The 25,506-nt window shown below is 45.6% G+C and overlaps 1 protein-coding gene across 2 annotated transcripts in view; it reads left to right on the top strand.

Moving 5' to 3' along the window:
• C8H20orf96 (chromosome 8 C20orf96 homolog) overlaps window positions 1–5,688 on the top strand; it is a 28,080-nt gene extending 22,392 nt beyond the window's left edge. For both annotated transcript variants that reach the window (XM_059705822.1, XM_059705823.1), the window contains 6 exons: window positions 2,201–2,300; window positions 3,221–3,378; window positions 3,459–3,560; window positions 3,680–3,766; window positions 4,416–4,534; window positions 5,398–5,688. In XM_059705822.1, the coding sequence (XP_059561805.1) occupies window positions 2,201–2,300; window positions 3,221–3,378; window positions 3,459–3,560; window positions 3,680–3,766; window positions 4,416–4,534; window positions 5,398–5,458 (627 nt within the window). In that variant the 3' untranslated portion in view covers window positions 5,459–5,688. The remainder of the gene's footprint in view (window positions 1–2,200; window positions 2,301–3,220; window positions 3,379–3,458; window positions 3,561–3,679; window positions 3,767–4,415; window positions 4,535–5,397) is intronic.
• Window positions 5,689–25,506: the final 19,818 nt, after the last annotated feature.

The raw sequence follows: 25,506 nt of genomic DNA on the forward strand, positions 1-25,506 counted from the left end.
GTGGTTGTGGTGTACTTGGTACACACCCAGTAGATGTGCAAGAGAAGGTAGCTGCTGTCATCACCAGCAGCAAATACTTACACAGTGCAATACTAAGCGCTTTGTCTATTCTCAAGCAGCCTTACAACAACCCTGTGGGCTGGGAATCATTATTATTATCTTTATTTTACGTATGAAGAAACAGAAACATAGGCTAGGTGACTTGGTCAAGGTCAGTTTAAGGTCACCCAGCTAGCAGGGTCCGTGTTCCTTCCACCAGCTGTGACACCACTCTCATCCAGTGGTGGCACTTCCGGTCCATGGGTTAGGAGTGAGTGACTTTGCAGAGAGCCCAGGGAATGTCCTCAGCCTCCTTGGAGAGGCTGGGTGAGCTGTGGTGAGAGGCTGAAAGTTCACAGGAGACCCAGGAATTCAGGATGAAGAAGAGTCGGGAAAAATGGTTTAATGGAGAAGTGATCCTCCCCTCTGACTGCCCTCTGCCCGGGGTGAAGAGGGAATGAGCTCACCTGAGCCTGTGAGATGAAGAGAAAATTGAGTCTTGTGAACTCGGTTGGTCTGCTCAGGCTGCTGTAACAAAATACCACAGACCAGGTGGCTTAAACAGCCAAAATGTGTTTTCTCATAGTTCTAGCCCAGTGGTTCTCAACCTTCTGGCCCTTTACATACAGTTCCTCACGTTGTGACCCAACCGTAAAATTATTTTCGTTGCCACTTCATAACTAATGTTGCTACTGTTATGAATCGTCATGTAAATATCGGATATGCAGGATGGTGTTAGGCGACCCCTGTGAAAGGGTCGTTCAACCGCCAAAGGGGTCGCGACCCACAGGTTGGGAACCGCTGTTCTAGAGGCTGGAAGTGTAGGCTCAAGAAGCCAGTGAGGCTGATGTCTGGTGAAGTCTCTGCTGGGGGTGTGGACGGCTGTCCTGCTGGTTCTCACATGGCCTTTCCTCTGTGCTCACATGGAGCGTGAGAGCTCTCTGGCGTCTTTTCCTCTTCTTATAAGGACACTAGTCCTATTGGACTAGGCCCCCACCCTTTTGTCCATTTATCCTTAATGACTTTCCTAAAGGCCTTATCTCCAAATACAGTCACATTAGGGGTTAGGGCTTCACTATATGAATTTGGGGTGGGGTGGGAACACACAATTCAATCTATAACAGAGACCAAGGAATACGCAGTTACTCGGCCCGAGCAAACTTAGTAGAATCTTCTCCGGACCTAAAGTCATTGTCCCTCTCCTATGTCATGGGTTAATTAATAAATTTTTCACATTAATTAATACATTCCCCTGAGTACTTGGGAAACAGTGATCTCAAGCTCTCATTCTAGTGGAGCCCCAGGCAGTTAGAAGGCTCTCTGTGGGTACTGATGGGGCTGAGGGACTCCGAGCTTAGAGGATCTCTCTAACCCGGACATGGGAGGAGCGGGAAGGCTTCCTGGAGGAAGTGGTGCTTGGGTTGAAACATGCAGTCATAGGTGTTAACTGTAGAGAGCGGAAACGTGTCCCAGGCAGAGAAAATGGGCATAAAAGGCCTGGGGTGAGAGAAGCATAGCCAACTCAAGGAGCCACATGTCGCTTAGTGCGGCCGGACAGTGAGACCTGGGGAAGGGGTCAGGGAGGGAGGAGGTGGCCAGGCCGGGGGAGGAGGCTTTGCCAGACACGGTAAGGGGTTTGGACCTTGTTTACAGGGCAGAGGGGCGCCGTTGGGAAGTTCTAAATAGGAGAGGGACAAGGCCACTGCTTTTTAAAGAAAGGTCCTTCTGACTGCTGTGTGGAGCATCACTCAGGGGAGGACCAGTTAGGGGTAGCTGTTGTCAGATCCAGACAGGAGATGGAGGAAACCTGAGTAAGATAGTGCCAGCAGGGCTGGAGAGAAGGGCATGGCTGCGAGTGTGTTTGGGGCATAACAGCCATGCCACTTGGTGACATGTTGAGTGAGAGAGGGGAGTAGAGGCCGCTGCCTGGGTTTGGGCCGTGTGCCTGGGTGTGTGGTAGGGCCATTGGCTGATTGGGTGGTAGGAAAGGGGAACGTTGGGAGCGGTGAGGGTAGTAGGTGACTGCTTTCTGGCCTTGGAAAGGTTCCGGGCCTGGGAGTGGGACTGGGTTTGAGGACTCCTCGGCGGCAGTGCTGAATTCCCTGAGAGGCCATGCTCTTGGGGAGGGGGGGGAGGCGAGCTCACCCCACCACTCCCACAGACCATCATCAACAGCTTGGGGTACTCCAACAAGAAGAAGCTGCAGCAGATGACCCGTGAGCTGCAGGAGTGGAAGGAGAAGGAGGAATCCAAGATGAGCTGTAAGAATCCACGAGGCAAACTCCTCGATCCTCCCCTGGCCCGCTGGGGGGGTCAGCTGCAGGGCCCTCACCTTGTACCTACTGTTCTGGAACCAGCAGGCCCATCTTCTCCCTGCTTAGGCAGATGGAATTGTTAACATTCGGAGCTAACAGCTTGCTTATGGAGTGTTCAGCAGGTCCAGGTCCCATGTGTCTTCATTTTTATGAGCGCACTCTCAGTCATTGCAACTATCTGTGAGGGAGGGAATAGTCTCCCATTTTACAGATGAGGAAATGGAGGCTAAGAGAACTGAAGCAGCCTGCCAAAGGTTATACAGCTAGCGGCCAAGATCCAGCCCAAGCCTGCCTCTGTTTCCTGCCAAGTTCGCTGTGGGAGTTGGGGCCCGGGCCAGGTCCCAGGTCTCCCGCTCTCTCTCCTGCTGAGCCTGTGGCTTCATTCCCCTGAGCAGACTAGAAGCCTTCTGAGCAGAGGGACGGTGTGGCGAGTCAGAAAGCGTCAGCTAGTGGGGGTCCCCGCCAAGGAGGACGGCAGGACAGACTTTGTCTTAATCCTACTGTGGCTGCGTCTCGGGAGCCAGTGTTGCCCCATCTCCCGGGGCTTGTGTTGCAGGTGTGAGAATGAGGAGGCTGAAGTCCAGGGAGGGAGGTCTTGGTGAGGGTCACATAGCAAGTTGTCGACAGAGCTGGGACTAGTCTCGGGATCGTGCACCAGTTTAGTTTCCCTTTCCCACCCCGTGTTGCTTCTTCAGTGGGTGGAAGACTCTCTGGCGCTTTAGCTGAGAGTCACCACCTCCCAGCCTCGTGTGAGCTCGCATCAGCCCAGAACCCAATCCACTGGCTAAGGAGAGCTTTGCCTCCTGGAACCCTGGGAGGGGTCCTTGAGGGAGGATCCTGCCTCCTGCTCCCCCTGACTTCTCCAGACCTGAAGCAGCAGGTGGAGCAGCTGAATGACAAGATCAAGAAGACCGAGGAGGAAGTGAACTTCCTGAGCACTTACATGGACCATGAGTATCCCGTCAAGTTGGTCCAGATTGCCAACCTGCTGCACCAGCTGGAGCAGGTGAAGGACAACCAGCAGGTAGGTGAGCCCCTGGCTTTGCCCTGTTGGCCCCGGGGGGAGGCAGGGCCGGTGGCCAACATGTTCCTGCTGCCCCCCAGGATGAGTTGGATGACTTCAGTAAGATATGCAAAATGGTCCTGGGGTCTTTGTCTGATCAGATTCAGATGAAGAGAAAAACGCTGCTGGGCTCTCTGGTGGTGGTGAGTAGCCAGCGCCGGCACCCAACCCTGCTTGCCTTCCCATCCTCGGCCTCCAGGCCCCCTGCATGCACTGCTTCCCAGGAAGAGGCATGTGGGGCCAGACTCTCCTTCCTTCACAGAAAATCCAGCATCCCATTCAGGGCGTTCTTCTGCATAAGACCCGGGAAAGCCAGAGCATGGTGAAGTACACGGACAAGTACAGAAAGGTGAGTGGCCAGGGCGGCGATGGTCCCACCCCCCCGGCCCCCCGAGGGAGCAGAGGGGTGGGAAGTCCCCGGCACCTGCGGGAGACAAGCTTGTCCTGACCTGGTGCTCAGGAGTCTTGGACTCCGATGTTGGCCTCTCTCCTTGCAGTGCCATCATTGTCACTTGCTCCCCACCTGAGAAGGGGATTTGTGGCGGCTTAGGCCTTGCCTCAGAGACCAACATCGCTGGGCATGACCCATTAGCAGCATCACCAAGCATTGCCTACTCAACCACATTTTACTGTCACCAGCCACCCCCGATCTTCACCCCTTAATTCTTGTCATTGACCACCTCTCATAACGCCACCATCACCACCCTTTTGTGTTAATTTTCATTCCCTTCATCAGTTACCTTCACCATCCCCATCAGCCCGCATTAATCCTCATCACCAAGCACTGCCCTCTGCTCTGCAGCCTGTCTGCGCTCTCCAGGGTCCCCTCACTTTCTCAGGGCCATCAAGCATTGTCACTGATCTGTGAGCCGCCCCGCCCTGCCAGAGAAGCCCCGCTCCGGGGTCCCCGCAGTCCCTACTCCTCGCCCATTTTGCCCTTCCCTACCTTTGGTTGGGGTCGTGTGGATTCTCAGTTTCCCCCGCTGTCCCTCTCTCAGTTTGTCAACGAGTTTGAGGAGGAAATACCCAATTTGAGGGCCGAGGTGGAACGGCTCCGAGTCCAGACCCAGGAACCCCGAGAGATCGCGTTTGCAGACGTTCTGCTTCGCAGACCCAAGTATGTGATCGTTCCGCTACTTCCTGGGCGTCTTCCCTGCCTCTTGCTACTGTATGGGAACAATAATGCCTGTCCCTTACGAGCATTTATGGCATGCCAGCCTGGTCTCATTTGTTCCTACCAGCGACTGAGGTCGGAATTACTACCCCTCCCCCTTTTCTTTAAAAAAAAAATATTGGTGAAAGATGAATGAATGGACTAGTTTATTTTATTTTAATATATTTTATTGATTTTTTTACAGAGAGGAAGGGAGAGGGATAGAGAGTTAGAAACATCGATGAGAGAGAAACATTGATCAGCTGCCTCCTGCACACTCCCCACTGGGGATGTGCCTGCAACCAAGGTACATGCCCTTGACCGGAATTGAACCTGGGACCCTTGAGTCCATAGGCTGACGCTCTATCCACTGACCCAAACCGGTTAGGGCATTACCCCCCTTTGATCGAGGAAACTGAGGCCCACCTGGTGTCTGTCACGTGGTGAGTGCTTGTTACATAGGCGCTGACAGGAGGACCGAGGGTCTGAGAGGGCAAGTAGGAGACACAGGTGACACAGAGCCAGGTTCCCAAAGGAGTCATCTGACTTCAAAGAGAGCGCTCGCCTGAGGGGCCCCAGCGTCTTAGAGCTGAGCTCCTGCTCCCTCTTGACCTTAGACCTCTGTAGGGGAACACCAGTCCTGTCGGACCCATTCCTTTTCCATTTTTGAGTGTTTGTGTGTCTGGGCAGCGAGGCTACAGATGGGGCGTCCCCAAATAAGTACCAGTGTTCTTGAGAGCAGGGCTCCCCTGGGGACAAGCTTCCCCACCTACAACCCTGGCACCCCAACTTGGCCTCTCACACCTCTCGTTGCTCTTCCTTACCAGGTGCACCCCAGACATGGATGTCACCCTCAACATCCCCGTGGAAGAGCTGCTACCCTTCTAGATGGCAGGGCCATGGCCACCCTCCCCTCCCTGCTCTCTTCCCCACACCTGGAGCCTGAGTCGTCTCCTTCCAAGACCATATTCCCATTGGTACCCGCCTCGTCTGCCTCTCCTTTCCTCCCTCCGTCCTTTTGGTTTGGGGCTACCACTTGGGCCAGGTGGTAATTTCCAGCCGAGTCCACCACTTCCTTTTACCAATAAAGCTGGATTTGCATTTGCTCTTTGCCAGTGCCTGGGGGAATGGACTTTGTCTTAATATGAGGGCAGCTGTGCTGGCTGCATCTGGGGCTCAAAACTTCTTGAGAAATGCCAGACTGACCCAAGCCTGAATCTCCGTGGCTCTGTGGCTCCAGGCTGCCCCCTTCCTGGTTCAGTGGAAGCCCAGGTTCCGTCCCAATTTATGTCCAGTCCTGTTAGGACCAGTGTCAGGGTGAGTTTAATACACGTGGGAATTTGCTGGGCCTTCGTTGACAAATAAGCCCCAATAAAGCTAAGCATGACAAAAAGGCCATACCGTGACAGTTCGTGGTCATGGCCATTGTGGCTGAATCCCACCATTGTAGGTGTGTGGGAAGGGGGTAGGGGGGAGGGAGTTGCCCATGGGTTAGCAGGAGTGTAGGTGTGGGTGACAGCACTTGGTAGGGAGGGACCAGCCCACATACATTTGAGGATATTTCTCATGTGTGTCCATTTTAAGTTACTCTTCCCATGATTCACTGTCCACACCAGCCGTGGGCAAACTACGGCCCGTTTGAAATGAATAAAACTAAAAAAAAAAAAAAAAAAAGACCGTACCCTTTTATGTAATGACTAGAGGCCCGGTGCACAAAAATTTGTGCACTCGGGGGGAGGGGGGGGGTCCCTCAGCCCGGCCTGTGCCCTCTCGCAGTCTGGGACCCCTTGGGAGATAACGACCTGCTGGCTTAGGCCTGCTCCCAGGTGGCAGAGGGCAGGCCCAATCCCTAGGTGCAGCCCCTGGTCGGGCTCAGAGCAGGGCCGATTGGGGAGTTGGGGCGCCGCCCCCTGTCATGCACAGAGCAGGGTGATTGGGAGGTTGTGATGCCACCCCCAGTCACGCTCAGGGTAGGGCCGACTGGGGGGTTGGGGCACCGTCCCCTGTCACACTCAAGGCAGGGTCGATGGGGAGGTTGCGGTGCCACCCCCTGTCACGCACAGAGCAGGGCCCATCAGGGGGGTTGGGGCTCTGTACCCTGTCACGCACAGAGCAGGGCCAATCAGGGGGTTGGGGCGCTGCCCCCTGTCACGCACAGAGCAGGGCCCATCAGGGGGTTGGGGCACCGCCACTCTCACACTCAGGGCAGGGCTGATGGGGAGGTTATGGCTCTACCCTGTCACACACAGAGCAGGGCCCGTGGCGGGGGGTTGGGGCGCCGCACCCTGTCACACACAGAGCCGCAGGGCGATCGGGGTTGGGGAGCTCCCCCCTATCAGGCACAGAGCAGGGCTGATCAGGGGGTTGGGGTGCCTTCCCCTGTCACTCACAGCAGGGTGAATAGGGAGGTTGTGGCCCCACCCCCGTCACACACAGAGCTGCAGGGCGATCAGGGGGTTTGGGCGCTGCCCCCTGTCACGCTGATCCTGGTGCCGGGAGGCCTCACGGCTCCGCTGATCCCGGTGCTGGGAGGCATATTACCCTTTTACTATATAGGGTAGAGGCCTGGTGCACGGGTGGGTGCCGGCTGGTTTGCCCTGAAGGGTGTCCTGGATCAGGGTGGGGGTCCCCACTGGGGTGCCTGGCCAGCCTGGGTGAGGGGATGAAGGCTGTTTTCAGGCTGGGGGTGACTGAAGCTCCCAACCGCTCCTTTTTTTCTTTTTTCTTTTTTTAATTCTGGGCCAGCTTTAGCTTTGAGGCTTGGCTCCAGCTCTTAGGCTTCCGCTGCTGAAAGTAGGTTTCTGGCCTTTGCTTACAATGTTGTGATCCTGCTTGCTGAAGCCCGGTGGACTAAAGCAGGTTTCTGGAGTTTTGTTTAGCTTCTATATTTGTTACATAGTTGCTTAGAGTTGCAGCTCAGAGGCCTGCAGTGGCAGGCGGGGAACGTTGGAGTCCTCCGTCACTGAAGCAAGGAAGCCTCATGTTAGTTTCAAGCTGCCTGGCTGCCGGCCGCCATCTTGGCTGGCAGTTAATTTGCATATTGCCCTGATTAGCCAATGGGAAGGGTAGCGGTCGTACGCCAATTACCATGTTTCTCTTTTATTAGATAGGATGTTTACTTTGAATTTATATTAGTTCACACAAACACTCCATCCATGCTTTTGTTCTGGCCCTCCGGTCCAGTTTAAGAACCCATTGTCGCCCTCGAGTCAAAAAGTTTGCCCACCCCTGGTCCACACCATATTGTCTGCTAGGCTGGGTATAGTTACCTCCACCTCCTGTGAAAGTTCATCATTATTAGCTATGAGTTGGCTCTTGTATCCGTGGAATTTTGGCAAAGTTTCTGCCTTAGGCAAATTAGGATTATCAGGATTCCAAATCAGCATAGTTGGGGTCATGCGGGGGTGGGGGGACACTAGATAATGAAAGGATCCCATCCGGTTATCTGTCCTTAGTCTGTCCACCATCCTTTATTGGAGCATTGAAGGGCGGCAGGAGTGAGAACGGGTGTATGGGGATGTGGAGGAGGAGGGGGAAATCGGCGTGCTGTTGCCTTTACTGGCAAGAACAGGTGTCTTCAGAGCATTTTGCAAAGGTGTAGAATGCCCCATAGGTGGAAAATGTAGCATAATAAAGGTTGTGGGCAGGCATGACCCAGGTGTTATTTTTAAATTTTAGTAGGGGATGTTTGAAAAACCATTCTGGCATCAGGGCCAGCTAATCGAGTAAATGTAAGTTTCTTGTTCTAAGGCCAATTTCTGTGTACCTTGTGAGGTTCCTTGACCTATATCTAGTTTAGGACACCAGTAGGAACTAGGAGGGCTTTGGTCTGGTCCTGGGCAGCGGAGTCACACAGTGTCGGGTGTATGCCCATGTTAAGTGTGTCGACTTTGGTGTAGGCATACCACGTATAACCAGAAGGTGGCAGTAAAGGGCTAATAAAATTAACCTGTCAACAACTTTAAGGCCTGGCTCCTGGGGAATGGCTTCCCCCCCCCGACCCCCCCCCAAATCTCCAGTGGTCTATTTTATTGTAGAGTTCACAATTGGAGACGATAATTTTGGCCGTTAGTGTGTGAATGGGAGGCCGTTGTTTTGCTCCTATTGCTATTCCTTGCTCCCTGTCCACCTGAGCTGGCCAGCCTCCCACCTCATCTCACCATTCTCCTCCTGCCCCTATTTCTTAGTCCCATGGTCGTGAGCCACATGCGGCTCTTTGGCCCCTTGAGTGTGGCTCTTCCTAAGCCTTAGGAGTACCCTAATTAAGTTAATGACAATGTACCTACCTATATAGTTTAAGTTTAAAAAAATTTGGCTCTCAAAAGAAATTTCAGTCGTTGTACTGTTGATATTTGGCTCTGTTGACTAATGAGTTTGTCGACCACTGTCTTAGTCCAAGGAGCCCTCCTTACTCTGCCGAACCAGCTCCTTTCCTGCTCAGCCTTTGCAGTGGCTGGTCCCCTGCTCTGAAGACTGTTCTCCAGGTCCTAGTGCAGCCGAGTCATCATGCCCTCTTAGTGCAAGTTTCCTTTCTCAGGGAGGTCTTGCTTGACCATTTCCTAAAAATAGATTTTTATTGATTTCAGAGAGGAAGGGAGAAGGAGAGAGAGAAAAACATCAATGATGAGAGAGAATCATTGATTGGCTGCCTCCTGCATGTCCTCTACTAGAGATTGAACCCCAACCTGGGCATATGCCCTGACTGGTTCATAGGTCAGCGCTCAGCCACAGCTGGCTGGGCTGTCTTTTCATTTTGTTGGTTTCTTTTGCTGTGCAAAAACCTTTTAGTTTGATGTAGTCCCATTTGTTTATTTTTTCGTTTGATTCCCTTGCCTGAGGAGGTATATCAGAAAAAATATTGCGCCCTCGCCAGTTTGGCTCAGTGGAGAGAGCATCAGCCTGTGGACTGAAAGGCCCTGGGTTCAGTTCTGGTCAAGGGCACATACCTTGGTTGCAGGCTTCTCCCCAGCCCGGGTTCTGGTCAGGGTCTGTGTAGGAGGCAACCAACCGATGTGTTTCTCTCACATCGATATTTCTCACTGTGTTTCCCTCTCTCTTCCACTCTCTCTGAAAAATCAATGGAAAAATATCCTCACATGAGGATTACAAAGAAAAAAGAAAAAAAAATATTGCTATGAGAAATGTCTGAATGTCTGAGATTTTACTGCCTGTGTTTTCTTCTAGCAGTTTTATGGTTTCGAGTCTTTCATTTAATAATTTAATTCACTTTGAGTTTATTCTTGTATATGGTGGAAGAGTGTGGCCTGGTTTTATTTTTTTCACGTATGTTTCCAGTTTCCCCAACCATTTATTGACTAGAGCCTCCTTGCAGAGCGGTGTCCCCGTTACCCATTACACCATTTTGTGCAGCTTTCTTCCTGGTTGGATTGAACCTGCGAATTGTCTCCTGAGGATACAGCAGCACCTAGTGTCCCATCTCCTTCCCCTCCTGCTCCCCACCCCCACCTGAGCAGGGTTCAGTTACTTCCATTTCCTGTGAAAGTTCATCATTGTTATTAGCTATGAGGTGACCCTAATACCCATGAAATTTAAGCAAAGTTCCTCCTGCCTTAGGCAAGTGAAAATTTGCATAGGGGAGATAAGTAAGGGGGGATAATGCAAGAAGGTCAAAAGATACAAGCTCTCACCTTCAGACGGTGGTTTGGTTATTAGGTGACGCCTTGGGACTGGGGTGAATTTTTGTTAGTACAGGCGTATTCAGTTACAAGTTAACATGTTTAGGTAACTATATTAAACTTACGCAGATTTGTGTAGTTACGGGCAGAGTCATTTTGAACAAGCCAATGAGCACACTGCTATAACAGTGACTAAACATTTTTTTCTTTTAAAATGTTTACTGTAAAAGCAATTCTAAATTAAAAACAAATCTAAGCACATGGTGCTCACGGTCCTGAGTCATTCCTGAGAGCAGAGGGCGTACTCCCCTGCGGTGCAGCAGTGCGACTCCAGACTCATTCTCTAAGGCTGGCTCTCAGCTTTGTTTTTTAAAAATATCTTTTTATTGATTTCACAGAAAGGAAGGGAGTGGGAGAGAGAGAGATAGAAACATCAATGATGAAAATCATTGATTGGCTGCCTCCTTCACGCCCCCTACTGGGGATTGAGCCCGCAACCTGGGCATATGCCCTTGACTGGAATTGAACCTGGGACCCTTCAGTCAGCAGGCCGACACTATCCACTGAGCAAACCAGCTAGGGCTAGACAATTTTTTTTTCTACAAATGGTCCAAGTGAGCCAGTCACTCAAGAAAAATAACTGATAGTATTTTTGGCAACGATAAAATTCAAAGTGTATCCATCACTGAGTTTGAGGCTTCTCAGGTTTTAAAGACTTTTCTGATAAATGGTGATATTAATGAACATGATATTTTGATTTTGTATAATGAAACATCAAATTCTGGAAGATCTGTATAACTCTGAATCAATATTTCTTAAGGAATCAATGCAGGAAGTGACTAAGTCATGGATGGGTAATAGATTTATATAAAGAACAATATATGCCAATGCATTTTAATGTAACAGAGTATAAGACAGTCCTTTGACATGGTCTCAAATTCCTTGTTACAATTAACCTTAAGGAACTACCACATGTTTGAGTTTTGGTGTAATATCAAAGAAGACTATCTACAAATATCTGAAAAGGCTATTAAAATACTCCTCCCTCTACACACATTTCAACCATAACAGCATATGGCAGCAAGATGAATACAGAAACAAATAGGAGAACACTGATGTCTTCCATTAAATCTATGAGATTTGCAGAAATTAAAATAGCCACTTTTCTTATTCAGTTTTTTCAAAATATACTTATTTTTCATAATATATTTATGTTTGCATGTAATGAGTTTATTGCTGCTATTTGAAAATCAGTGAATAGCCCTGGCTGCTGTGGCTCAGTTGGTTGAGCATCGGCCAGCGCACCGAAAGGTCACTGGTGTGAGTCTCAGGGCACATACCCAGATTGCAGGTTTGGCCCCTGTTTGGGGCATGTACAGAAGGCACCTATCAATGTTTCCTTCTCTCCCTTTCTTTCTCAAATCAATAAAAAAATTTAAAATCAAATAAATATTTATAATTTCTTAGTTTTAATTTCTAATGTAGTAATTATTGACAGATATAACCTACATAAACAAGCTCTCTAAGGTCCCCGATAATTTTTAAGAGGATAAAAGGGTCCAGAGACCAAAAATATTTGAGACCAGCTGTCCTAGCTTATTCTACCTGTAAGTTTTAGCTACATTGTTTAAGCATTCTTTTATTTGATCATTTATGTATTAATTCAACAAATATTCATTGAGCACCGCTACATTCCAGGCCCTGGGATTTCAGCAGTGAATTAAAGACACGAGACCATTCACAAAGGAAGCTTACATAGTGTGTCGGGGGGGGGGGGAACAAAAAAACCCCCAAATAGACATGAAACATTTGTAACATGTCAGATAGCATTGAGCCTTGGAAAAGAGAAGAGGGAATTCCTGGGAGGAGGGTATTCGATTTTAAATATAAGCAGTCAGGGAAGGCCTCACCTAGGGACATTTGGTGGGAGACCCGAACAAGGCGAGGAAGGGAACCATGTGGATGTGCAAGAAAAGGTCACTTTAGTAACAAGGAATTGTTACCGTGCAAAGGCCCTGAGCAGGAGCGCATGCGGGGTATAGTCACGGAATATCCAGGGACACGGTGCGGCTGTTTTGGCGTATTGCAATCAGCACTATCGGATAGATGTGGATCCTAACTTTTTATCTGGCATAATTGAGAGGATATAGGCTATTTTGCTGGATAATTTTGGTTGGTATCATCTTCAGAATGTGACCTATAATGTTTATTTATTGCTCATATATTGAATTATTACTCATATTATCTCAGACAGCAGGTATGTCCTAGTGAGCATCTATCCCTAACTATTTGCAAGGCCCTGTTGTAGGCTCTTGAGGTATATCTGTGAACAAAACAAAGATCCCTGTCCTGGGGAAGTTGGATTATTAAGTAAGGGGAGGTAAAGGATAAGCAGTAAATGTCACAAGTAAGTGAATTATATGCTATATTAGAGGGTAATATGTTGGAGAAACTTTTTGTTGTTGTTGTTAATCCTCACCTGAGGATATTTTTCCATGGATTTTTAGGGAGAGTGGAAGAGAGAGGGAAAGAGAGAGAGAAACATTGATGTGAGAGAAACACATCGATTGGTTGCCTCCTGCACTAGCCCCCACCAGGGCCCGGGTCAGGGAGGAGCCTGCAACCAAGGTACGTGCTCTTGACCAGAATCGAACCTGGGACCCTTTAGTCCGCAGGCTGATGCTTTCTCCATTGAGCCAAACCGGCTAGGGCTGTGTTGGAGAAAATTATGGCTTTGATTGTGGTGATGGTTTCACGGGTGTGTACTTATCGCCAAACCCATCAAGTTGTATATATTAAATACCTACAGCTTTTTGTAGGTATTATACCTCAATACAGTGATTTTAAGAAAAGGGAACTGATAAGTGCTATGGGAAAAAAGCAGAGTAGGGGTCCTGACTTAAGTCTTTGTAATTTTCACACATAAGTTCATAATGAATCAATTTTTAAAAATTTTGTGGCAAATGCTCTTTTACTTTTAAATTTAGACTCACACAATCTACCTCGGTAGTAACCTACGAGGGTGGATGTGGCCCCTGATGGTTACCAGGCTAATTTTTTTTCTCTGTGTCTAGAAAATTTTAGTGCCTGTTTTTGATTCTCTTCTTCGATGAAGGAGAGGTTAGGATTGTAAATAATTGTCTCTATTTCTTGTCTATTTATTGGTAGTAGGTCATATAACAAACAAACGTTCCAACTCAGCTGTTCTACCTAATCGTTTACTTCTCACATACATTCCAATCCACAGTGTGAGGTGTGGTTCCCTCCTCCGTGAAATTAGTCAGAGACCCTTCCTGATGGAGGCCCTGGCATCTTCTACATGTGTCTTCCAAGATCACACTGGGTATTACTGTCCCCCTGAAGGATGTTCAGTGAAGGAGAATGGGATATTCTGCAGGAGGATTTTCTAGGTCACCAAGAAGAGGCAAATCATTTCCACCCACATTCTGTCGGCCAGAAAGAACTCAGTCACATGACCCCCTTAACTGCAAGTCAGTCCATGAGATGTAGAGTAGCAGTGTATTGAGGAGGGAGAGAAATGAGTTTTGGGGACCAGCTACCCCGGTTCCATTGCTTGCCCTGTGGAGAAAGGCCATTGTCGTATCTTCAGTAGGGAAAGAAGGGCAGTGTGTTTTTTCTGCCCTAGAAGCTGTCGTCTCACGTTCAGCTGCCCGGTGGCCAAGACCATGCGAGTAACTGGGGAACCAGTTACGGAGATGACATTTCATATGGTCAGAAGCTGCAGGTGGCTCTGGTTGTCCCATGTAAAAAGGTTTGCCATTTTTACCTTGGAAAAAAAGAGTACCCAAACTATTGGTTACAGTTTTAAAAATTATCCAAATATTAAAGTTTATCAATTACTTTTTTCCCTTTTCTGATTTTTCTCAGTCTTCCTCTCACTTATAACTGGTATGATGATCTTAAACCTTAGTTACTACACTACACTTAATAATATTAAGGTAATCTTAATATTACCTATATTGTCATATCAAAGTATGTTTAAATTGTAACATTATTTAAAACAAAGACAATCTTAATTAAAAACACCATTAAATCTAACTTAAGTATATTATTAAGATTTTTAGATATACATGGGTACTTACCATTATATTAAAGTCTCAAAAGGCATTTTTAAATTATCAGAAAATATAACTTGCCAATGCAAAGAATACCAATGTTAAGAATTACTAGAAAAATGTTATTCTGTTAAATCCACACAGAAAATTTTAGTTCACAAATTTTTATAATATAATCTGGGTATAACCAGTTTGTAAATCATTAATTTGTAAAATCAAAACACATTTTAGTTGGAAATCTGTATTAGGTTCCCAGTGCTGCATAACAAATGACCACAGATCTAGCAACTTACACACCACATATATTTATTAGCTCACAGCTCTTGGGTCAGAAGTCCTGGTGGGCTCGGCTGAGTTCTATGCTTAGGCAGCCGTGGGCAAACTACGGCCCGCGGGCCAGATCCAGCCGTTTGAAATGAATAAAACTAAAAAAAAAAAAAAAAAGACTGTACCCTTTTATGTAATGATGTTTACTTTGAATTTATATTAGTTCACACAAACACTCCATCCATGCTTTTGTTCTGGCCCTCCAGTCCAGTTTAAGAACCCATTGTGGCCCTCGAGTCAAAAAGTTGGCCCACCCCTGGCTTAGGGTGTCACAAGTCTGAGATCAGTGTCAGCTGGGTTGGGCTCTGGGACAGTCATCTTCCAAGATCATTCAGGTTGTTGACAGAATTCAGTTCCTCAGGTAGGACTGAAGCCCCCGTTTCCTTGCTGCACTGCTTTCAGCTTTTAGAAGCCACCCACGTTCTTGGTGCTGGGTCCCCTCCATCTTCAAGCCAGCAAGGGGGCATCAGGTCTTTGTCATGCTTCAAATCTCTCTGATTCCTTCTAACCAACCAGAGAAAAACCCTGCTTCTAACGAGCTCCCCTGATGGGGGCAGACCCATATGGATAATCCCTGTATATTAAGGCCAATTGACCTGAGACTTTAATGATATATCTGCATAATCCCTTCACAGCAGTACTTGGATTAGTGTTTGACTGACTAACCAGGGACAGGAATGGTGAGGATGGGGCAACGTTAGAACTATTCCTACTACAAAACAGATGTTTACATTACACTTCTATGTCTTCAAAGTAATGGAAGATTAATGCTTTCTAGAAAGGCAAAGGAAGTTAAAATGTTTATAGACAGATTTGCTTTGGTTTAAAAAGCTCATTAAAAAAATAAAGTATGTCATGTCTGTATTTTCAAAATTTGCTACATTATGTAATCAATGCATTATAAAAGAATTGAAGCAGGTCTATATTCATTCTCTCAAAACAATTACAACTGTGTACCAATAGATATTCTTATTTCTGCTAATTGATAATTTCAAGTATTGAAATTCCCAAACTGAGTGTTAGCAACTGAATGTTTCTGTCTCCCCCAAACTCACGTGTGTTGGTTCACAAACTTAAGAGTTCCCAGGGTGAAATCTGAAACTGGCCTCCTGAACATGGAGGGCAAGGAGAGATGGAAGAAAGACGCAGACCACTTTAGGTTGGTGGGTGGCAGTTTATTATGTTTTTAATATGTTTTTATTGATTTCAGAGGAAGGGAGAGGGAGAGAGAAATAAAAACATCAATGATGAGAGAGAATCACGGACCGGCTGCCTCCTGCACGCCCCACTGAGGATCCAGCCCACAGCCCGGGCATGTGCCCTGACCCAGAATTGAACGGCAACCTCCTGATTCATAGGTCGATGCTCAACCACCGAGCCACACCGGCCAGGCGGTGGGTGGTAGTTTAATAACCGAGGGAACTTGCAAACGATGCTTGTCTTGGGGGGTCACAAGATGAGACCCCTTCACCCAGCCGCCAGGATCTTAACCGGTTAAGATTCTGTTTAATAAAATAAATAAAAAATAAATAGACGTTTAATAAATAGGGACCTTGCCCAGTTGGTGTGGCTTGGGGGTTGAGCATCAACCTATGAACCAGGAGGTTGCAGTTCAATTCTGGCAGGGCACATGCCCGCGCTGGGGGCTTGATCCCCAGTGTGGGGCGTGCAGGAGGCAGCCGATCAATGATTCTCTCTCATCATTGATGTTTCTCTCTCTCCCGCTCCTTTCCTCTCTGAAATCAATAAATTTTTTTTTAATAAAAATAGGGTCCTTAATGGGTTCAGTCACACAGTTTTCAGATGATCTGCGCAACATATTACTCTTCCAAGGCTGTGTCCTTGAAAATGGCTCCCGCTATGGTACCGGTGGGCGGAACGTAAATCCCAAGGAACATATATTCTGAGGACTCGTCAGGGAGTGAGGAGCCTCTGATTGCGGGGGTCCAGCGTCCGGGTCAAGCTGGGGTCACGTCCTCGGGGCGAGGAGCTGCGCGCGCTCCACCATTTGAGGACCCACCAGCCAGGGAGTGAGCTCTCACCTTAAACCCACCCTGCCGACTCCTTGACCCAGGACCTCCAGCCCCCAGGTCTGTGAGCAAATATATTTCTGTTGTTTACACCCCCAGTCCATGGCGTTTTGTTAGCCTGAGCAGACTGAGGCACTGAGAAATATTAAAATTTACAGTATGATTATTTAATGAATTTTATCGTTCGCCTTTAAACTTGGAAATAAGATCACTTAAAATTTAAAAATCAACCCTCGTATAAGTTATATTAGAAGAGTGGTGGTTTCATTCGTTTTAGCTTAATAATTAGGGCCATCAGATTTATTTTCAAAAAAGGAAAAGAAACATTTTATTTTAAAAAGCCCCAGGGTTTCAGCCTTGGAAAAGAATGTCTTGACAGAAGCCACTGTGCCATTTTTCCGGGCATAATGCCATGGTATATACATTATTTTATCAATTTCATCACTGTTGGCCAGTTTGCAGTTTTGATAACTCACAAGTTCACTTTCCCCAGTGAATACGATTATACTTAAAGATAGAATATTAAGGACAATTTAATTTCATAATAGCATTTGGTTTTATTGGTTAAAATTCCTGTTGGAGTGGGCTGATAGTACAGCCTGTTAGCATATTTCTCCCCCTGTCCCCCCCTCCTCCCTCCTTTCCTTCTTGGCCAAGAATACAATCATCTGAAAATTAGCTTTGAAAGAACAAGATCCAGAATTGTTTTTCTTTTTCTTCTTTGTAAGAAAAACAACTAGTTAAGAAACAGGAGCAAGCTGAGCACATACCTATTAAAATAGTAATTGAGACTGGGCGTGTTTACAGCAGTGCGTTCCTCTTTCCCAGCTGTACCTGCTCCTCACAGTCACTGTTTCAGTTCAGCTTCAGGAAAAACGAGAATGGGAGAGGAAGAGAGAAGGAAAGAGTCGTTCTTCTCGTGGAGAGTTGTTTACTTAACTTATTGTCATCGTTCTGGAAAGTTTAGATTTTACTATTTTATATTAACATTTTATTTTATGAGAGCCAAGTTTGTATAAATTAAAAGTTCTCTCTTATCTTGATATAGTGAAGAAATTTTTCCTGTGATGGGATTTTTGTGTTTGTATCTTACTTTTTAACTTCTAAAATACAGTAAAATGGACTATATTTTGGGTGGACAGTTGCATGAGTTTTTTTTTGACTCTTGTCAAAAAGGTTTATTAACATGGAATTCAAATACAGATAAATTCTGTTCAAGTTTGAATATTTTCAATATACAGGAATTTAAAAGAAAAAGTTCTGAGTCTTCATGTTGCAGTTTTATTTCATTTTAATTTTTACCTTTTAAAAAGTATTGGCACTGCCCGGCCGGCATGGCTCAGTGGTTGAGCATTTATTTACCTTTGAGCCAGGAGGTCACAGTTCGATTCCCGGTCAGGGCACATGCCCAGGTTTGGGGCTCAATCCCCAGTGGGGGGGCATGCAGGAGGCAGCCGATCAATGATTCTCTCTCATCATTGATGTTTCTCCCTCTCTCTTCCTCTCTGAAATCAATAAAAACATATTTTAAAAAAAGTATTGGCACTATAAGGTTTTGTAAATAATAGACATGACAAATTTAAAACACATGAAAATCTTAGATGAGTTTTAACTACCACGGAAATCAGGATGCAGAAGAGTTCTATCACCTCCCCAAATACCCTTGGCATCCCTGACTACCACAGAGAGGAATTCTTTCATCTCCTGCCCAGGAAATCTAAGCCTGGCTGGCAGCCTATTTAAAGCTGAGAAGGGGAAGGAACCAGCCGTCTTATAGTTCAATAGATGTGTCCTTTTTTTCTTCTTTTTTAAAAAAATTGAATTGATTGGGGTGACACTGGTTCACAAACCCATACAGGTTTCAAGCGTACAACTCAACAAAACATCACCTTCACACAGCATCTTGTGCTCATCGCCCAAAGCACAGTCTCTTTCCGGCCCCAATTGTCCCCCTTTGCCCACTCCACTTACCCAACCCCCTTTCCCTCTGGCTATCACTACACTGTTGTCTGTGTCTGTTTGTGAGATATATAATTTTTTTTGCTTAATCCCTTCACCCCCTTCTCTGACAGCTGTCAGTCTGTTTCATGCCTCTGTTTCTAGTTTGTTGGTTTATTTTGTTCATTCGATTCCATATACATGTGACAGCATAGGGTATTTGTCTTTCTCTGACTGGCCTATTTCACTAAGCATAGTAATCTCCAGGTTCACCTGTGCTGTTGCAGAAGGTGTGTTTGTGTGGCTTTCATTTGACCTGGTGTCCTTGAGTCCAGCAGCTCCTTTTCATACTTTCAACGGAGAAGACATTTGCTTTTCTTTTTATAATAATTTCTCTTATTTTGCTCTGAGTAAAGACTGTGTAGTATTGAATTTATGCTTTTAATTTTTAAAATTAATTAATTAATTTATTGTTAATCCTCACACGCAGATATTTTTCCATTGATTTTTAGAGCGAGTGGAAGGGAGAGGGGCAGACAGAGAGAGAAACATCAATGAGAGAGAGAGACATCGATTGATTGCCTCCCATGTGCTCCCAACCCTGGTATGTGCCCTTGACCAGAATCGAACCTGGGACCCTTCAGTCCACAGGCCGATGATGCTCTGTCCACTGAGCCAAACAGGCGAGGGTTTAATTTTACTTTTTAAACATTTTGATTCCTACCTGAAACTTTGCTAATTTGTGTGACTCTTCCATAGGTTTTTCAAAGAAATGCTTATTTTTTCTAATCATGCAGAATGTTCTTTCTCTGGATTGATTACTTCAAGTTTGTTGATTGTTTAGAAGTTCTCTTTGTTCTTATTTTTCCCTCCTTGTGCTTGATTTATTGATTTCTAATAAAAGTGGAGGTCATTTACTGGATGAAATTTTAGGAGAGACATTCTGGCTGGGAGAACTTTGTAAGTAAAAATATTACAGCACCTTTTTAGTATCCTCTCAATTCTGTCTTTCTCTGTGGATGAAGGGGATAAAGTGAAGTGTGGTATTACATCTTTTCCAAGAGTTCTGTTTCATCCTTTGATGGTTCACCATTGATAGCACCATAAATAATTTTGGGATTGTGCCTTGAAGAAACTATTTACCTAAAATTTATGTATCAATGGAACTGTTTTTTTTTTTTTAGTTATTTTTTAAAATCTTTATTGTTCAGATTATTACAGTTGTTCCTCTTTTTTCCCCCCATAGCTCCCCTCCACCCGGTTCCCACCCCACCCTCTGCCTTTATTCCTCTCCCCCCCCCCACTGTCCTCATCCATAGGTGTACGATTTTTGTCCAGTCTCTTCCCGCACCCCCACACCCTTTTCCCCCTATGTCCCTGATTCTGTTATATTCACCAGTTTATTTTGTTCATCAGATTTTTTATTCACTTAATTTTTAGATTCACTTGTTGATAGATATGTATTTGTTGTTCATAATTTTTATCTTTACCTTTTTCTTCTTCCTCTTCTTTTTTAAAAAAAAAATATATTTTATTGATTTTTTACAGAGAGGAAATGAGAGGGATAGAGAGTTAGAAACATCGATGACAGAGAAACATCGATCAGCTGCCTCCTGCACACCCCCCACTGGGGATGTGCCCGCAACCAAGGTACATGCCCTTGACCGGAATTGAACCTGGGACCTTTCAGTCCGCAGGCCGACGCTCCATCCACTGAGCCAAACCGGTTAGGGCTCTTCCTCTTCTTAAAGGATACCTTTCAGCATGTCATATAATACTGGTTTGGTGGTGATGAACTCCTTTAGCTTTTCCTTATCTGTGAAGCTCTTTATCTGACCTTTAATTCTGAATGATAGCTTTGCTGGATAAAGTAGTCTTGGTTGTAGGTTCTTGGCATTCATCACTTTGAATATTTCTTGCCACTCCCTTCTGGCCTGTATAGTTTCTATTGAGAAATCAGTTGACAATTGGTACTCCCTTGTAGGTAACTAACTGTTTTTCTCTTGCTGCTTTTAAGATTCTCTCTTTGTCTTTTGCTCTTGGCATTTTAATTATGATGTGTCTTGGTGTGGTCCTCTTTGGATTCCTTTAGTTTGGGGTTCTCTGCGCTTCCTGGTCTTGTAAGTCTATTTCTTTCACCAGGTAGGGGAAGTTTTCTGTCATTATTTCTTCAAATAGGTTTTCAATATCTTGCTCTCTCTCTTCTTCTGGCACCCCTGTAATTCGGATGTTGGGACGCTTGAAGTTGTCCCAGAGGCTCCTTACACTATCTTCATATTTTTGGATTCTTTTTGCTTTTCTGGTTGGGTGATTTTTACTTCTTCGTATTTCGAATCTTTAACTTGATCCTGGGGATCCTCTTGTCTGCTGTTGGATCTCTGTGTATTAGTCTTTATTTCAGTCAGTGTATGCTTAATTTCTAGTTGGTCCTTTTTCATATCCCCAAGGGTCTCACTAGACTTATTGAAGGTCCTACTAATTTTATCGGTGATTTCTAGAAAATTCTTGAAAAACCTTATAACTGTGGTTTTGAACTCTATATCCAGTAGTTTGCTTTCCTCCATTTCTGTCATTTGTGACCTGTTTCTTTGTCTCCCCATTTTGGCTGCTTCCCTGTGTTGATAGAGTGGCTTTCTGTACTAGGTGTCCTATAGGGCCGAGTGGCTCAGCCTCCCCAATTACCTGAGGTGGACACTCTTGGTGCACCCCTTTGTGGGCTGTGTGCACAGCCTTGTTGTAGTTAAGCCTTGATTTTAGTTGGTATCACTGGGAGGAATTGACCTCCAGGCCAATTGGCTGTGAGAGTCAGCTGTGTCTGCACTGGGAGAACTTCTGTGCTGGAGACACCCTTCTGGGGCAAGACTTGCTTCAGTGGGGGTTTGGTGCTCACTGAGTCTGCCCCCTGAGTGTGTCCCTTATGGATCTGATGAGTTGTGATCTGGATGGTCCCAATCTGACCACTGGGTACACAGGCTCTTGGATCTCTAAGGAGGTGCTAATTTAGCCTCTGCCTGAGGCTACCCAGCAGGAGCTATGGAGAGATCTGCAGGTTCCTCTTCCTTGTTTGGGTTTTGGAGGTGCCCAGATGAGGCCCAGCTGTGAAGCAGTGCAAGCTGCTGTGGGGCCTTGGGCCTTCTTTTGGATGTCCTGGGTTTCTCTGATCCAGCTGCAGTTTGTTAGGTAATTTTAGATTGCAAAGGGCTAGGTCATTCATATGCAAAAGCCTCTGCGCACAGCTTGGGTGGGGTGGGGTCTCAGGGAATCAACAAGGCAGAGCAAACAGCTATGGCTGATCCTCAGCCCCGCCGCCCTAAGAGGTCCCGGGTCTCCGTGTCCCATGATAATCGCTGCAAGCACCTTTGAGAGAAAGCTGCCCTCAAGTTCCGCCTGCTGCCAGACAGTCCAGTTTCTCCTGTATGAGTCTGGATCCCCAGAGACTCGCCCGGAATAGAGTTCAGGGCCGTCGGGAGCTTGTGACTCCCTCCCGATTGAAAAAGACGACCGTGTCCTCAGTTGCCAGCCCTTTCCGCGTGCGCCTCCGTATCTCTGCACTTTACTTCTGCACCTCCTTTGAGTCTCAGTGTGCTTTTCTATTTCCTTCTAGTTGTAGAATTTCCACTCAGCCAGCCTTCCTGTAGTTCTGGATGATGTCTGTTTTGTCTTTTCATTGTATTTTTGAAGTTGTTGTGCGAGGCAGTAATTTCAGGTGTTTACCTATGCCGCCATCTTGGTTTCTCTGGAACTGTTTCTTTTTATAGTTATATTCTTTAATAAATTATCTCTATATATAAAAGGCTAAGAGACTGTCTGACCAGCCAGTAGCTATGATGTGCATTGACCACTAGGGGGAAGATGCTCAACGCAGTAGCTGCCGAGATGTGGTCACTTGGTAGTGGCGGTTCTTGGGTGACCCACTCCTGGAACCAGAGAGGAGGGATCCTGATTCCTTGTGATTCCTCTTGCACTCTGGGACCTCTCGGGGGATGTCAGAGAGCCTGTTTTGGCCTGTTCCCCACAGGCCAGGCTGAGGGTCCCCACCTGCTGGAGGGAACCCACTCACTCCGCAGGTGCCCTTTGAGTTGTTGTGCTGGCCCAGGTGTGGCCAGCTGGGGAGGGACCGCAGGAGGTTGGCTCCAGGGCATGTCCAGCCCTTCTCACCCAGTCCCACCCCACCAGCCACCACCTGGGACAGACCACCTGCATTAGTCTCTGCACTGGAGAGACTAATTAATTTCCTTTCAATGTGCACAGATCCGTGCACCAGGACACTAGTTTGGAATAATAGGACAACAAACAAATCATTATATATAACAAAGTTTTGGGCCATTTATAGCTGTTCTGCCCTAGGGATCCTTGTGAGTCCTTGAGCAAGAGTGGGGGAAGGAGTAGAAAACTAGAAAATGTTTTCCCAGTTTGAGTTGCAATATGCTAATTAATTATCATGTCTCTATTAGAGAATTACTTTTTCTTGGTAATCTGTTTACTGTAGAAACTTAGAAATATAAATAATTAAGAAAAAACGTTGTCCATAATCCCATATCCTATCTTTAGATCCTCTTGCTATCAGAAATGTATTTAGGATGATGAAGAAATAATTTATTTGCAATGCCATGTTATTTTCTAGAGAGTAAATACTAAGAAAGGTTATCATTACCTGTTGACCTGGTTCTGGATGTAAGGATGTGAATAGGAGAAGCAGAGAGAGGACAAAATGACCTTCATATCACAAAGGGGAGAATTGGAGGTGGATAGGGGGCCAATGGAGAGGAGTGACTGCGAGACCCAGGGTCTGTGAACTAAGCTGTCCGTGGCTGAAAAAGAACTTGAAACACACACACACACACACACACACACACACACACACACACACGAATTTTTTTAAAAAAATATATTTTATTGATTTTTTACAGAGAGGAAGGGAGAGAGATAGAGAGTTAGAAACATCGATGAGAGAGAAACATCAGCTGCCTCCTGCACATCTCCTACTGGGGATGTGCCTGCAACCCAGGTACATGCCTTTGACCGGAATCGAACCTGGGACCTTTCAGTCCGTAGGCCGACGCTCTATCCACTGAGCCAAACCGGTTGCGGCACACACATGAATTTTGAAAGGGCATTGTTATGAAGATTTGCTGTGTAGTGGTGATGCAAACCTTCTTCCCTGTCTTCCCATATCTTTGGTAAAACATTTATTTCTCATGACTGCATTGTGGAGTTGACTCTATTTTGGGATGCATTGCATTTCTTCTTTGAGAAGGCCATGGAGCAAAAAGAGTACATGTAGATAGGGCCTCAGCATTTTGGGTATCTGACTATGTGTGTGCATGTATTTTTATTATAAAATGAGATTAACCACCATGATTCTAAAATTTTTTTTAAATATATTTTATTGATTTTTTACAGAGAGGAAGGGAGAGAGATAAAGAGTTAGAAACATCGATGAGAGAGAAACATCAATCATCTGCTTCCTGCACATCTCCTACTGGGGATGTGCCTGCAACCCAGGTACATGCCCTTGACCGGAATCGAACCTGGGACCTTTCAGTCCGCAAGCCGACGCTCTATCCATTGAGCCAAACTGGTTTCGGCTAAAATTGTTTTTTGAATTGATAACATGACTAGATTTTTATTCTATATGATTGAAGAAACTCTAAACTTATATTTTTTAAAGGAATGCATAGCGTTCCGCTTTATGAATATATTTATTTAACAATCCCTTCATATCTGGACACTTAGGTAGTTTTTAGTTTTAAACTATGTTGTTAGGATTATGTTTGTGCATTATTTTTTTTTTTTTAGAGTAAAAAGTAATACTTTTATTTTTTGTTAAATGAGGGTAATATTTTCATGATGCATTGTCAGCAACATGTCATGTGAATAGTAGATCAGAAGTCTTGAACCCTGCTCAGCCTAGTCAGCTGTGTCATCCAACACAAACTGTGGCACCGTTCTCGGTGTTTTCTTTTCTTTTCTTTTTAATATATTTTTATTGATTTTAGAGAGGAAAGGAGAGGGATAGAGATAGAAACATGAGAATCATTGTTGGCTGCCTCCTGCATGCCCCCTTCTGGGGATCAAGCCCACAACCCAGGCATGTGCCCTTGGCTGGAATCAAACCTGGGAACCTTCAGTCCGCAGGCCGATGCTCTATCCACTGAGCCAAACCGCCTAGGGCAGTGGTTCTCAATCTTCCTAATGCTGCGACCCTTTAATACAGTTCCTCATGTTGTGGTGACCCCCAACCATAAAATTCTGTGCATTATTTTTTATATGGGTTCTGCTTATTTCCACAAAATATATTTATTCCTAAAATTAGAGTCTCTGAGCAAAGAACATCAACATTTTTAAGGTTTTTGAAAAGTGTCTTCCAGAATTTATCCATTTACTCCTAATTAGGAGTGTTTGATGACAAGACTTGTTTCTGTTTATACCCTGTCAAACTTAGGTTTGCAAATCTTTTGATTTTTTGGAAGTCTAATAGATAAAAAATGAGATCTCATAATAGTTTTAATTTGCATTTACTTAATTACAAGTAAGACAGATTTTATTTTTTTGCCCATTTTTTTGGGCATTTTAGTGGTTAAGTTGCTACTTCACGTCACATTCATTTTCTACCAGAGGTTTCGTGTTTTCCTTGTTACTTTATGTTAACTTGTTAACTTGTTATGTTTTTAGGGTATTAATACTTCATTTTAGGGTTTTTTTTAAAAAATTGATTTCAGAGAGGAAGGGAGAGGGAGAGAGAAATAGAAACATCAATGATGAAAGAGAATCATCAATTGGCTGCCTCCTGCACTCTCCCAGGGCATGTGCCCTGACTGGGAATCAAGTCATGACCTCCTGGTTCATAGGGTGATGCTCAACCACTGAGCCATGCTGGCTGGGCTCATTTGTTATTTAACTATGACACTTTAAATTTTCTGTTTCAC

This window comes from Myotis daubentonii, chromosome 8, assembly GCF_963259705.1.
Source record: "Myotis daubentonii chromosome 8, mMyoDau2.1, whole genome shotgun sequence".
Lineage (NCBI taxonomy): Eukaryota > Metazoa > Chordata > Mammalia > Chiroptera > Vespertilionidae > Myotis > Myotis daubentonii.